This window comes from Heterodontus francisci, chromosome 28 (assembly GCF_036365525.1).
Source record: "Heterodontus francisci isolate sHetFra1 chromosome 28, sHetFra1.hap1, whole genome shotgun sequence".
In the NCBI taxonomy this organism is placed as follows: Eukaryota; Metazoa; Chordata; class Chondrichthyes; order Heterodontiformes; family Heterodontidae; genus Heterodontus; species Heterodontus francisci.
Window position 1 is genome coordinate 13,398,689 of NC_090398.1, and position 14,430 is coordinate 13,413,118.

A 14,430-nucleotide genomic window follows, 5' to 3' on the forward strand; every position below is an offset into this window, starting at 1 on the left:
TGATCCCAGAGGGTGTGTGTTCTGATCCTGGAGGGTGTGTGTTCTGATCCCAGAGGGTGTGTGTTCTGATCCCGGAGGGTGTGTGTTCTGATCCTGGAGGGTGTGTGTTCTGATCCCAGAGGGTGTGTGTTCTGATCCTGGAGGGTGTGTGTTCTGATCCTGGAGGGTGTGTGTTCTGATCCCAGAGGGTGTGTGTTCTGATCCCGGAGGGTGTGTGTTCTGATCCCAGAGGGTGTGTGTTCTGATCCTGGAGGGTGTGTGTTCTGATCCCAGAGGGTGTGTGTTCTGATCCTGGAGGGTGTGTGTTCTGATCCTGGAGGGTGTGTGTTCTGATCCCAGAGGGTGTGTGTTCTGATCCTGGAGGGTGTGTGTTCTGATCCCAGAGGGTGTGTGTTCTGATCCCAGAGGGTGTGTGTTCTGATCCTGGAGGGTGTGTGTTCTGATCCCAGAGGGTGTGTGTTCTGATCCTGGAGGGTGTGTGTTCTGATCCCAGAGGGTGTGTGTTCTGATCCTGGAGGGTGTGTGTTCTGATCCCAGAGGGTGTGTGTTCTGATCCTGGAGGGTGTGTGTTCTGATCCCAGAGGGTGTGTGTTCTGATCCTGGAGGGTGTGTGTTCTGATCCCAGAGGGTGTGTGTTGTGATCCTGGAGGGTGTGTGTTCTGATCCCAGAGGGTGTGTGTTCTGATCCCAGAGGGTGTGTGTTCTGATCCTGGAGGGTGTGTGTTCTGATCCCAGAGGGTGTGTGTTCTGATCCTGGAGGGTGTGTGTTCTGATCCCAGAGGGTGTGTGTTCTGATCCTGGAGGGTGTGTGTTCTGATCCTGGAGGGTGTGTGTTCTGATCCCAGAGGGTGTGTGTTCTGATCCTGGAGGGTGTGTGTTCTGATCCCAGAGGGTGTGTGTTCTGATCCTGGAGGGTGTGTGTTCTGATCCTGGAGGGTGTGTGTTCTGATCCCGGAGGGTGTGTGTTCTGATCCCAGAGGGTGTGTGTTCTGATCCTGGAGGGTGTGTGTTCTGATCGTGGAGGGTGTGTGTTCTGATCCCAGAGGGTGTGTGTTCTGATCCCGGAGGGTGTGTGTTCTGATCCTGGAGGGTGTGTGTTCTGATCCCAGAGGGTGTGTGTTCTGATCCTGGAGGGTGTGTGTTCTGATCCCAGAGGGTGTGTGTTCTGATCCTGGAGGGTGTGTGTTCTGATCCCAGAGGGTGTGTGTTCTGATCCCAGAGGATGTGTGTTCTGATCCTGGAGGGTGTGTGTTCTGATCCTGGAGGGTGTGTGTTCTGATCCTGGAGGGTGTGTGTTCTGATCCCAGAGGGTGTGTGTTCTGATCCTGGAGGGTGTGTGTTCTGATCCTGGAGGGTGTGTGTTCTGATCCCAGAGGGTGTGTGTTCTGATCCTGGAGGGTGTGTGTTCTGATCCCAGAGGGTGTGTGTTCTGATCCCAGAGGGTGTGTGTTCTGATCCTGGAGGGTGTGTGTTCTGATCCCAGAGGGTGTGTGTTCTGATCCCAGAGGGTGTGTGTTCTGATCCTGGAGGGTGTGTGTTCTGATCCTGGAGGGTGTGTGTTCTGATCCCGGAGGGTGTGTGTTCTGATCCCAGAGGGTGTGTGTTCTGATCCTGGAGAGTGTGTGTTCTGATCCCGGAGGGTGTGTGTTCTGATCCTGGAGGGTGTGTGTTCTGATCCCAGAGGGTGTGTGTTCTGATCCCGGAGGGTGTGTGTTCTGATCCCAGAGGGTGTGTGTTCTGATCCCAGAGGGTGTCTGTTCTGATCCCGGAGGGTGTGTGTTCTGATCCTGGAGGGTGTGTGTTCTGATCCCAGAGGGTGTGTGTTCTGATCCCAGAGGGTGTGTGTTCTGATCCCGGAGGGTGTGTGTTCTGATCCCAGAGGGTGTGTGTTCTGATCCTGGGGGGTGTGTGTTCTGATCCTGGAGGGTGTGTGTTCTGATCCCAGAGGGTGTGTGTTCTGATCCTGGAGGGTGTGTGTTCTGATCCCAGAGGGTGTGTGTTCTGATCCTGGAGGGTGTGTGTTCTGATCCCAGAGGGTGTGTGTTCTGATCCTGGAGGGTGTGTGTTCTGATCCCAGAGGGTGTGTGTTCTGATCCTGGAGGGTGTGTGTTCTGATCCTGGAGGGTGTGTGTTCTGATCCCAGAGGGTGTGTGTTCTGATCCTGGAGGGTGTGTGTTCTGATCCTGGAGGGTGTGTGTTCTGATCCCAGAGGGTGTGTGTTCTGATCCTGGAGGCTGTGTGTTCTGATCCCAGAGGGTGTGTGTTCTGATCCCAGAGGGTGTGTGTTCTGATCCTGGAGGGTGTGTGTTCTGATCCCAGAGGGTGTGTGTTCTGATCCCAGAGGGTGTGTGTTCTGATCCTGGAGGGTGTGTGTTCTGATCCCAGAGGGTGTGTGTTCTGATCCTGGAGGGTGTGTGTTCTGATCCCAGAGGGTGTGTGTTCTGATCCTGGAGGGTGTGTGTTCTGATCCCAGAGGGTGTGTGTTCTGATCCCAGAGGGTGTGTGTTCTGATCCTGGAGGGTGTGTGTTCTGATCCTGGAGGGTGTGTGTTCTGATCCCAGAGGGTGTGTGTTCTGATCCTGGAGGGTGTGTGTTCTGATCCCAGAGGGTGTGTGTTCTGATCCTGGAGGGTGTGTGTTCTGATCCCAGAGGGTGTGTGTTCTGATCCTGGAGGGTGTGTGTTCTGATCCTGGAGGGTGTGTGTTCTGATCCCAGAGGGTGTGTGTTCTGATCCCAGAGGGTGTGTGTTCTGATCCTGGAGGGTGTGTGTTCTGATCCCAGAGGGTGTGTGTTCTGATCCCGGAGGGTGTGTGTTCTGATCCTGGAGGGTGTGTGTTCTGATCCCAGAGGGTGTGTGTTCTGATCCTGGAGGGTGTGTGTTCTGATCCTGGAGGGTGTGTGTTCTGATCCCAGAGGGTGTGTGTTCTGATCCTGGAGGGTGTGTGTTCTGATCCTGGAGGGTGTGTGTTCTGATCCCAGAGGGTGTGTGTTCTGATCCTGGAGGGTGTGTGTTCTGATCCCAGAGGGTGTCTGTTCTGATCCTGGAGGGTGTGTGTTCTGATCCTGGAGGGTGTGTGTTCTGATCCCAGAGGGTGTGTGTTCTGATCCTGGAGGGTGTGTGTTCTGATCCAAGAGGGTGTGTGTTCTGATCCCAGAGGGTGTGTGTTCTGATCCTGGAGGGTGTGTGTTCTGATCCCAGAGGGTGTGTGTTCTGATCCCAGAGGGTGTGTGTTCTGATCCTGGAGGGTGTGTGTTCTGATCCCGGAGGGTGTGTGTTCTGATCCTGGAGGGTGTGTGTTCTGATCCCAGAGGGTGTCTGTTCTGATCCTGGAGGGTGTGTGTTCTGATCCTGGAGGGTGTGTGTTCTGATCCCAGAGGGTGTGTGTTCTGATCCCAGAGGGTGTGTGTTCTGATCCCGGAGGGTGTGTGTTCTGATCCCAGTGGGTGTGTGTTCTGATCCCGGAGGGTGTGTGTTCTGATCCCAGAGGGTGTGTGTTCTGATCCTGGAGGGTGTGTGTTCTGATCCCAGAGGGTGTGTGTTCTGATCCTGGAGGGTGTGTGTTCTGATCCCAGAGGGTGTGTGTTCTGATCCTGGAGGGTGTGTGTTCTGATCCCAGAGGGTGTGTGTTCTGATCCTGGAGGGTGTGTGTTCTGATCCCAGAGGGTGTGTGTTCTGATCCTGGAGGGTGTGTGTTCTGATCCCAGAGGGTGTGTGTTCTGATCCCGGAGGGTGTGTGTTCTGATCCCAGAGGGTGTGTGTTCTGATCCCGGAGGGTGTGTGTTCTGATCCCAGAGGGTGTGAGTTCTGACCCCAGAGGGTGTGTGTTCTGATCCCAGAGGGTGTGTGGTCTGATCCCAGAGGGTGGGTGTTATGATCCCAGAGGGTGGGTGTTCTGATCCCGGAGGGCGTGGGGTCTGATCCCACAGGTTGGGTGTTCTGATCCTGGATGGTGGTGTGGTCTGATCCCGGAGGGCGTGGGGTCTGATCCCGGAGGGCGTGGGGTCTGATCCCGGAGGGCGTGGCGTGGCCACAATTAAACCTGTAAAACAGGTTGAATCAGAGACTTCCTGACTCATTAAAATATTTAAATTGCCAACTCACTTCCTTGGAGTGGTTGTCAGTCAGTCCCCTGTCCCGACTCAGTTCAACCTGGATGTGGGCAGGTCGGAGGTGGGTTGTTGACGGGTTTGAGATTTTTTAAAATGTTCACCTTTGACCTGATCTAACTCACATGTTTTTGGTGCTAAACTTACTGTCTGGGTCAGACACGGAGAATGTTTGATCAGTAATTTCCAGTCTCTTTTCCCTTCTCTCTCTTCCAGTTAATTTACTGGCGATTGTGATCCTGTCCCGGGGAAAGTGCGGACTCTCCACCTGTACCACTCGCTACCTGGTGGCCATGGCAACTGCGGATCTACTGATCGTTATTGCTGGGATCATACTGAAGCGGATGAATTATTATTATTTCCGGGGATCTTTCCTGGGCATCAACTCTGTGTGTAGTGTTATCACTGTCCTGGTTCGTGCAGCCATCGACTGTTCTGTCTGGTTCACCGTCACTTTCACCTTTGATCGATTCGTGGCCATTTGTTGCCAGAAGCTGAAAATAAAATATTGCACCGAGAAAACTGCAGCTGTGGTTCTCGCAACAACCTGCATTCTGCTCTGTTTAAAAAATATCCCCTTCTACTTTGTATATCAACCTGTATTGATCATCAGCAATGTACTGTGGGAATGTTATTTAAAGCCAAGTTATTTTACTGAGCCCGGATGGGTGGGATTTAGCTGGTTTGTTAAGTTTTTAACCCTATTGCTCCCATTCACTTTAATTCTGTTGCTGAATGCCTTGACAGTCAGACACATTTTATTGACCAGTCAAGTCCGTAAGGGACTGAGGGGTCAGAGTAAGGGAGAGAATCACAGTGACCCAGAGATGGAGAGCAGAAGGAAGTCTGTGATTTTACTGTTCACCATATCCGGCAGCTTCATACTTCTGTGGTTGGTGCGTGTTATAGATTTCATCTATTATAAGATTGCAGGAAAAGTTCCCGATAGTTTGAATGATTCTGAATTCATATTTAGAGAAGTCGGATTTATGCTGAGGGCTTTAAGTTGCTGCACAAACACATTTATTTATGGGATGACTCAGTCCAAGTTCAGAGAGCAGGTCAAGAGTGCGGTGAAATATCCAGTTACATCAATTATTCAATTAATGAATAAACAAAACAACTGAGAGCAGCTCAGAGGCGGGTCCCAGAGTTTCCAAATAATATTCATCATCCCCAGCAGGCAAGAGGTGACCTTTGGAGGACCGGATGGAAATGGGTTCAGGGGGAAAGTCAGAGCCCCCCCTGTGGGACAGGAAGAGAAACAGAATCTGCCGTCTCTCCTCCACTTCCACCGGTTTGATTCTCAGCTCCTCACATCTGGTTAGACAGAAATAAACTTGTTCTCAGAAAAGCCAAAATGCTGCAGATGCTTCTCCTTCCAGTTGATGATTATTATCTGTTTTGTTTCTGGAAAAACTTTATTGAGTCCATCTCGATTGCATTCCCCAACACAGTCACTGCTGTCTCTATCTCTCTCTCCACGAATCAGATGGTGGCGTTGGTGGGTGTTGTTGGGGAATTCTCAAGTTGCTAGAATTAGAGGTGTTTGGAGAGCTCAGAGGGTGGTAGCAGCTGGAGGAGGATCCAGGTACAGGGAAGGTTGTGGGGCTGGTGGAGGTTACATAGATAAGGAGGGCTCTGGGGCTGGAGGAGGTAACATAGATAGTAAGGGTTGTCGGGGGTGGAAGAGGTTACAGAGCTAGGGAGGGTTGTAAGGGCTGGAGGAGATAACAGAGATAGTGAGGGTTGTCGGGGCTGGAAGAGATTACAGAGATAGGGAGGGTTGTAGGGGCTGGAGGAGGTAACAGAGATAGGAAGGGTTGTGGGGGTGGAGGAGGTAACAGAGATAGGGAGGGTTATAAGGGTTGGATGAGGTTACAGAGATAGGGAGGGTTATAAGGGTTGGATGAGGTTACAGAGATAGGGAGGGTTAGAGGGGCTGGAGGAGGTTACAGAGGTAGGGAGTGTTGTAGGGGCTGGAGGAGGTTACAGAGATAGGGAGGGTTGTCGGGGCTGGAGGAGGTTACAAAAATAGGGAGGACTGTAGGGGCTAGAGGAGGTTACAGTGATTGGGAGGGTTATATAGGCTGGAGGAGGTTAATGAGATAGGGAGGATTATAGGTCCTGGAGGAAGTTACAGAGATAGGAAGGGTTGGAAAAGCTGCTGGAAGCTGGTGTAAGTTACAGAAATGGGGTGTTTAGTCGGTACTGGGGGAGGGTGCAGAGGTCTGACGGGTTGCAGGTAAGAGGGGAGGTTACTGATATAAAGGAGAGTTGTTGCCGTTGGAGGAGGGTACAGAGCTTTTTTTGGTCCTGTGGGAGTTTACAGAGGTATGAAAGACTGCTGGGACTGGAGGAGTTTACAGAGATATGGTGGGTTGGAGGGACTGGATGAGTTGAAATAGGATGTGTTGTAGAGCATGAGGAAAACACAGAGATGTCAATACGGGGAAATTGGTGAACAGGACCTGCTGTGAGTTCAGACAGGGGACACCTCTCTGCCCATTCTGCTAGATTATCAATGTCCTCTTGCAGGTGGTTCATCTCATCCTTATTGTTTGCAGCACCTCAAAGTTTGGTGTCACCAGCAAAGTGTGAGATTCTACTCTATATTCCTAGACCCAAGTCATTTATATATAGTAAAACAAGCAGTGGTCCCAGCAATGACCCTTGGGGAACACCACTGTCGACCGTCCTCCAGTCTGAAAAACAAGTATTTACTATGACTCACAGTTTTCTGTCCTTAAGAATTTTTTATCTAAGTGGACACTGACCCTCCTAGTCCATGCACCTCATTTTTATTAATCTGCCATTTATGTGGTACCTGATCAAATGATTCTTAACATCCAAATAAACAAACTCCACCTCATTCTCTTCTCTGCTACTTCATTAACAAATTCAATTCAGGGTAGTCAAGAATGATTTTCCCCCACACTTTCTCTCTCTCCCGGCCCCTTTCATTTATTCTCTCTGCCCTCTCACTTTCTCTCTCTCCCTGCCCTTTCACTTTCTCTCTCTCGCAGCCCTCTCATTGGCTTGCATTTTACGTTGGCGGTAGGCCACGTCCCTGGAATAAAGTCGTGCAAGAGCCCACCTCTGTCGGCTATGGGGAGCCACACCGAGATCTAATGCTCCCCAGGCCCTTAATTGGGCATGGGCGGGTGTTTCACCTCTCTGAGGCAGGAAGCCCCACCTAATGGAGCAGCCAGCCAATCAGTGGGCTGGCAGGTCACTGTCCCAGCAGCGCCACCGGGAGCAGTGGCCACTTCTGGGACTGCAACACAGCCACAGCAGGAAGAGGGGCGCGGCCCTCTGCAGGGTCAATCAGCTGGGCCCCAGTGAGGCAAAGGGTTTGGTTGGAAGTGGGTAGGGGACTTTATTACAGTGGGGGAAGTTGGGGTTTATGGGGGTGCCCTCCCTGGGGCACAAAGTGCACAATCTGGAGGGCCCCCGCCCACATCCCGAAATGATGACGCCTGGTTTTTCCTGACTGCTTTCTGGGGGCCTCTGCTGCCTGCCCGTTGCTGGGAAAATACAAGCGGCAGTGGGAGGAGGCCCTTAATTGGCAGTTAATTGGTCACTTAATGGCCTTGATTGCCCTGGGGTGGGCAGGCCTTTTCTTGCCGCTGCTTTCCCACATAAAATTGCAGTGGGGGGACAGGAAGTTGTCGGGAATAGCACCCCACCTCCCACTCAATTTCACGCCCCCTCCCCCACCCTGCTACCAGACGCTCCTGTGTGGGCGGGTGGGGTGGGGGGAGCGGGTGTGGTGGAAGGGAGCATAAAATTCTGGCCTCGTTCTCTTGCTCCCTGCTGCAGTGTTTTGTACATTGTCCATTGTGCACTCTGGAGGCTGCTGTCGAACACACTTGCCAGCAAAGAGAAAGTGTAACTAAGACAGAATAAAATGAAGCCTTTATGTTCAGCTGCTGCAGTCTTTGTCTCTCTGACTTTGCCTCATATCCTTTATCAAACTCGTCTAATCCTCACCCAAGTCCCGAGGACATCACGATGGCGACATAATAAACAGAAAAAGGATGACAAAACTGAAACACTGCTTTCAGGTCTGAACGTTTTGGAAGTTTTTCTCTACTTTTACACACAGCACATTAGCTTAGAGACTGTTAGAATGACACAGAGGTAGTTTGTACAATTTCGCCTCACATACTGATCTCTCCAAAACAACCATCCAATCCATTTCAAAATATATAATCTTGGATCATTGAAGAGAAATTTCCTCTGTAAGGAACGTGATCCCGGATCCTTTATCTCTACATTACCAGTCAGTATGGTGTTGTTTATATCCAATCTGCCATGTTCTAAACTGCACTCAGAGCCAGCATCCTTATTCTCACATTGGCAAAAGTGGTTACAATGCTTTGAAAATACAACGGCAGTTTTCATAATGACAGACGACATAAGGAACGGGGCCTTACGTCTATACTATGGAGGTGAAGAATTGGAAGATAACTTCAGACACTTATACCAGAGCAGATTGACTACAACTCAGCAAAAAATGCAAAATGATCCACTTCATGCCCAAGAAATAACCACATGCACGAAACCATTGTCTACTGATCCACTAAGCAAGAAGCAAATGAGACAATTGACCAGTAATGCACGTGACTGAGGCAACCAGCAACCAAATATAAATTCAATGATGCTGAACATCTCGAATGGGAAATAAAAACACAAAAAATCGGAGACACTCTCTCCAGTCAACGACACTGAAAAGCACACAGGAAAGACTGAAATCTGTCAGAGCTGTTGGAGTTAGGAAGGTCACTGTTGTTTTCAGAGTCCAGAGCTACTGATGTTGAGGCTTACTGCAACTACTGTTATCTGTTTGGTTCTGTATGCTGCCACTGTATAGAGTCTAGCCAGAGAGGTTTTTAGGCTGCAGTGTTTATATTTTAATATTTATATCATATTAGCTATAAACACTCCACACTAACCTGTGTGTCTCCTTCAAAAGCTATGCTGTAACTGTTCTCGAGTCTCTCCCACGTGAACTCTAGTCTCATCATGCCGGGCAATATTCTTTACATGTTGTCAAGATTAACTCTTTGACACCCTTATGCTACATCTCCTCCCAAGTTTTTATCCCAATATATATTTACATACATTCACTTTTTTAGTTACATGGTACCCCATCTCCCCCCAAGTCTCTTACTTCATAGATTCAACCTATCAGGAGGCTTCACAATTCTCGATGATCTTGCTGTGGTCAGATTTGGGAGATTGGTAGTCTTTCTCTGATCCCTTGTGCCTTGACTTGGACAGTCTTCATTGAGGTCTGTAGTATTTGGTGCTTTTTGAATTTTCAGTTCATCATCTGGGTTGTCTAAACGTTTGACCGATTGACATCTTTGAAGTAAAGGAATAAGATTCCTTCAACTTCTCCCTGTAGAACCTCCTTGAGTTCATAGGAGATAGGATCGCTGTTGAGTTTCATCTTTCTGGAGAATTATCCCTTCTCTATTTTGGTCTCATACCCATAACTTTTGCCCTTCTGACAACTTTGGTAGGTTTCTTGTACTGTATCATCCGTTATAAATACGGGTCTGTTTGTCACGATACAACTTTTCTTTGTCTTGACTTTCTGATCATCCTTGTTTCATAGTCCCGAAAGTAATCTCTCGGGTAGAATTGGAAGTTACGTTATCAGTTTTCTTCCCATTCAGAGTTCTGATAAGGCTAATCCACATAATAATGTAGCAGTTCTGTATATCAGAAGTGCTAATTGGAAATCTTGTTTTTTCTTCTCCATAGCTTTAATGGTTCTGACTGCTTGCTCAGCTTCTCTTTTTAATTGTGGATATTTAGGAGAACTTGTTCAGTGAACAAATCCACATTCTTCCATAAAGGAGTGCTGACTTGGGTTGCATTAGAGTGCTGAAGTGTGAGTTTTGTGACTGAGGGTAATTAAGGGTTAGTTGTATATAAAGTCTATTCTTTCTTTTATGTCGCAAATTAACTTAACAGTTGCTGTTTGGGTTGGGGAAGGTAAGTTTTAGACCAGCTTTAAACAGAGTTCACTCAGGCTCTGCTTGCAGCTGCACCTTGTTAATTAGAGAATTGGCTTAAATTATTAAATTATTTTCAGGGGCTAGATTCAGACAGTATAAAAGTGGGCCATCTTGCAGTGCTGACTCTGTTTGCATTGGAGTGCTGACTTGGGTTGCATTAGAGTGCTAAAGTGTGAGTTTTGTGACAGAGGGAGTTCGGTGAGGAGGGAGTGAGGAGCTCCTTTCATTTCCTACCTGTCCTCCAAGAGTGTGAGGGGGGCAAAGAGTTTCCACAGAGCACAGCTGACTGGTGAGTAAGTCCTGGTGGGTGTTTTTCATGCTGGATTGAATTGTAAGTCATTGTTTTAGCAAGACTCAGTTGATTTTTTTTATTATAATAGTCTTCTAAAGTTTTAAATTTAAAGGGTTTAGTCATGGCAGGATAGCTTAAAGCTGTGGTTTGCTCCTCTTGCTGCATGGGAGAATCCAGGAACATTTGCAGTCCCCGGGACCAGTATGTGTGCAGGAAGTGTGTCCAGCTGCAGCTCCTGGAAGCTCTGGTTTCAGAGCTAGACTGGCGGCTGGAAACACTGTGGAGCATCCGCAAGTGTGAGAGCATCGTGGATAGCACGTATAGAGAGGTGGTCACACCGCAGCTGAAGGGACTTGAGGAAGGAAGGGAATGGGTGACCACCAGGCAGTCCAAGAGAATCAGGCAGGTAGTTCAGGATTCCCCTGGGATCCCGCTTGCTAATCGGTATTCCATTTTGGAAGCTGTTGGGACTGGTTCCTCCAGGGAGTGTGGACAGAGCCAAGCGTCTGGCACCACAAGCAGCCTGTCTGCACAAGAAGGGGGAAAGAGAGGAAGAGCAATAGGAATAGGGGATTTTATAGTCAGGGGAACAGATAGGTGCTACTGCGGCCGTCAACGTGACTCCAGGATGGTGTGTTGCCTCCCTGGTGCCAAGGTCCGGGATGTCACTGAACGGCTAGAGGGCATCCTGAAGGGGGAGGGTGATAAAGCAGATGTCATGGTACATGTTGGTACCAATGACATAGGTAGAAAGAGGGATGAGGTCCTGCATCAAGAATATAGGGAGTTAGGCAGTGGACTAAAAACCAGGACCTCTCGGGTTGTAATCTCTTGATTACTCCCAGTGCCACATGCTAGCGAGTATAGAAATAGGAGAATAGTACAGATGAATGCATGGCTTCAGAGTTGGTGTAGGAGGGAAGGTTTAGATTCCGGGACCACTGGGACTGTTTCTGGGGAACGTGGGACCTGTACAAGTGGGTCGGTCTACATCTGAACCAGAGGGGGACTAACATCCTTGCTGGTGGGTTTGCAAGTGCTGTTGGGAGGAGATTAAACTAATTTGGCAGGGGGAGGGGACGCAGACTCCTAGCAGAATAGGGACACAGCTAAACACAGGAAAGCAAACAAGTCAGAGGGAATACAATGGAAGTAAGTTTCAAGGGAGTAAGACCATGATGGACGGTCTCTCCTTTAATGCCAGGAGTATTGCAGGTAAAACACATGAGTTAAGGGCAAGGATTGACACGTGGAATTGTGATATAATAACCATCATGGAGACGTGGTTGAGGGAGGGGCAGGATTGGCAGCTCAATATCCTGGGATATAGAATCTTCAGGCGAGGCAGAGGAGGGGGTAAAAGAGGATGGGGCATTGCAATATTAGTTAAGGAGTCAGTGACTACAGTAAGGAGAGATGATATCTTTGAGGGGGCATCAAATGAAGCTGTATGGGTAGAGTTTAAGAATAAAAAAGGGGCAGCCACATTGCTAGGTGTTTATTATAGACCCCCAGATAGTCAGTGGGAAATTGAGGAGCAAATATGTGTGCAATTCGCAGAGGTGTGTAAAAATAATAATAGGGTAATTATATTAGGTGATTTCAACTTTCTGAACATTAATTGGGATAGTCATCGTGTTAAGGGCTTAGATGGGGTGGAGTTCTTAAAATGTATTCAGGAGTACCTTTTAGCTCAATATGTAGAGGATCCAACAAGGAGGGTGCAGTGCTGGACCTAATTCTGGGGAATGAAGCCGGACAGGTGGTTGATGTGCTGGTGGGGGAACATTTTGGTGATAGCGACCACAACATGGTACAATTTAAGGTGGCTATGGAGAAAGAAATAGACAAGTTGCAAAAAAAGGTTTTGGATTGGGGGATAGCGAATTTTAGTAAAATAAGGCAGGATCTGGCCAAGATAGACTGGAAAGAGTTACTTGTCAGAAGTCTACAGAAGAGCAGTGGGGGGCATTCAAAAAGGAAATGGGGAGGGTACAGGCCCAACATGTTCCCTCTAGGGTAATAGGTAGGAGCAAGAAGCCCAGAGAACCATAGATGACCAGAAACATTCAGGGTACAACGAGAAGGAAAAGAGAGGGTTTTAGCAAATACAAGGAGAGCAAATCAACGGAAGCATTAGTGGAGTACAAAAAGTGTAGGATGGAGGTTAAGAAAGTTATTAGGAGAGCAAAGAGGGACCATGAGAAAGCTCTGACTGGTAAAAGTAGGGAAAATCCCAAGATATTCTCTAAGTATATCAATGGGAAGAGGATTACCAGAGAAAGAGTAGGACCCATTAGGGACCAAGGAGGAAATCTGTGGGTGGAGCCAGAGGACATTGGTAGGGTGTTGAACGAATACTTCACATCTGTCTTCACCCAAGAGAATGCGGAAGTAGAGATGGAACTTAGAGAGAGAGACTGTGAGGTTCTTGAGCAAATTGTCACAGGGAGTGACAAGGTATTGGAGGTTTTGGCAGGCTTAAAAGTGGACAAATCTCCAGGTCCGGATGATTTGTGTCCCAGGATGCTGTGGGAGGCGAGGGTGGAGATTGCAGGGGCTCTGACCCAAATCTTTAATTCCTCTCTGGCCACGGGGGAGGTGCCAGAGGACTGGAGAACAGCTAATGTGGTCCCACTATTTCAGAAAGGTTGTAGATATAAGCCAGGGAACGACAGACCAGTGAGTCTCACGTCTGTGGTGGGGAAACTATTGGAAAGAATTCTGAAGGGGAGAATCTCTCGCCACTTGGAGAGGCAAAATTTGATTAGGAATAGTCAGCATGGCTTTGTCAGAGGGAGGTCATGCCTAACAAATTTGATTGAATTTTTTGAGCATGTGACCAGGTGTGTAGATGAGGGGAGTGCAGTTGATGTAGTTTATATGGATTCCAGCAAAGCCTTTAACAAGGTCCCACATGGGAGACTTATCAAGAAAGCAAATGCACATAGGACACAGGGTAACTTGATAAAGTGGATTCAAAATTGGCTTAGCTGTCGGAGACAGAGTGATGACAGATGGCTGTTTTAGTGACTGGAAGCCAATGTCCAGTGGTGTACCACAGGGATCTGTGCTGGGTCCCCTATTGTTTGTCATTTATATAAGCGACAGAGATGACTATGTGGGGGTAGGATCAGTAAGTTCGCGGATGACACAAAGATTGGCCGAGTGGTTAACAGTGAGGATGAGTGTCTTGGGTTACAGGAAGATATAGACAGGATGGTCAAATGGGCAGAAAAGTGGCAGATGGAATTTAACCCTGAAAAGTGTGAGGTGATACACTTTGGAAGGAGTAATGATGACGGAAGTATTCAATGAATGACCTGACACTGGGACGTTCTGAGGAACAAAGGGACCTTGGCGTGTCTGTCCATAGACCTCTGAAGGCAGAAGGGCAGGTTAATAGGGTGGTGAAAAAGGCATATTGGACACTTGCCTTTATCAATCGAGGCATAGATTACAAAAGCAGGGAGGTCATGTTGGAGTTGTACAGAACTTTGTTAAGGCCACAGCTGGAGTACTGTGTGCAATTCTGGTCGCCACATTATAGGAAGGATGTGATTGCACTGGAGGGGGTGCAGAGGTGATTCACCAGGATGGTGCCTGGGATGAATCATTTAAGCTATGAAGAAAGGTTGGATAGACTTGGGTTGTTTTCGCCTCAGCAGAGAAGGCTGAGGGGTGACCTGATCGAGGTGTAGAAGATTATGAGGGGCATGGGCAGGGTGGATAGGGAGCACCCTTAGTGTTTCCCTTAATTGAAGGGTCAGTTGCTAGGGGACACAAGTTTAAGGTGAGGGGCAGGAGGTTTAAGGAGGATTTGAGGAAGAACCTTTTTACCCAGAGTGTGGTGACTGTCAGGAACGCACTGTCTGGGAGGGTGGGAGAGGCAGGTTGTCTCACATCCTTTAAAAAGTGCCTGGATGAGCACTTGGCACGTCATAACATTCAAGGCTATGGGCCAAGTGCTGGCAAATGGGATTAGGTAGACAGATCAGG

The 14,430-nt window shown here is 48.6% G+C and overlaps 1 protein-coding gene across 1 annotated transcript; it reads left to right on the forward strand.

Moving 5' to 3' along the window:
* Positions 1 to 4,123: 4,123 nt before the first annotated feature.
* LOC137345285 (probable G-protein coupled receptor 139) lies at positions 4,124 to 5,856 on the forward strand. Its single transcript, XM_068008764.1, has 2 exons — positions 4,124 to 4,171; positions 4,324 to 5,856. Exon 2 carries the CDS (start codon positions 4,401 to 4,403, stop codon positions 5,232 to 5,234), a length of 834 nt encoding a protein of 277 aa, XP_067864865.1. The 5' UTR covers positions 4,124 to 4,171; positions 4,324 to 4,400; the 3' UTR covers positions 5,235 to 5,856.
* The last annotated feature ends 8,574 nt before the right edge of the window (positions 5,857 to 14,430 follow it).

Excerpts from the sequence above, each read along its gene's own strand:
- LOC137345285 (XM_068008764.1), top strand. The coding sequence starts at position 4,401 with ATGGCAACTGCGGATCTACTGATCGTTATTGCTGGGATCATACTGAAG.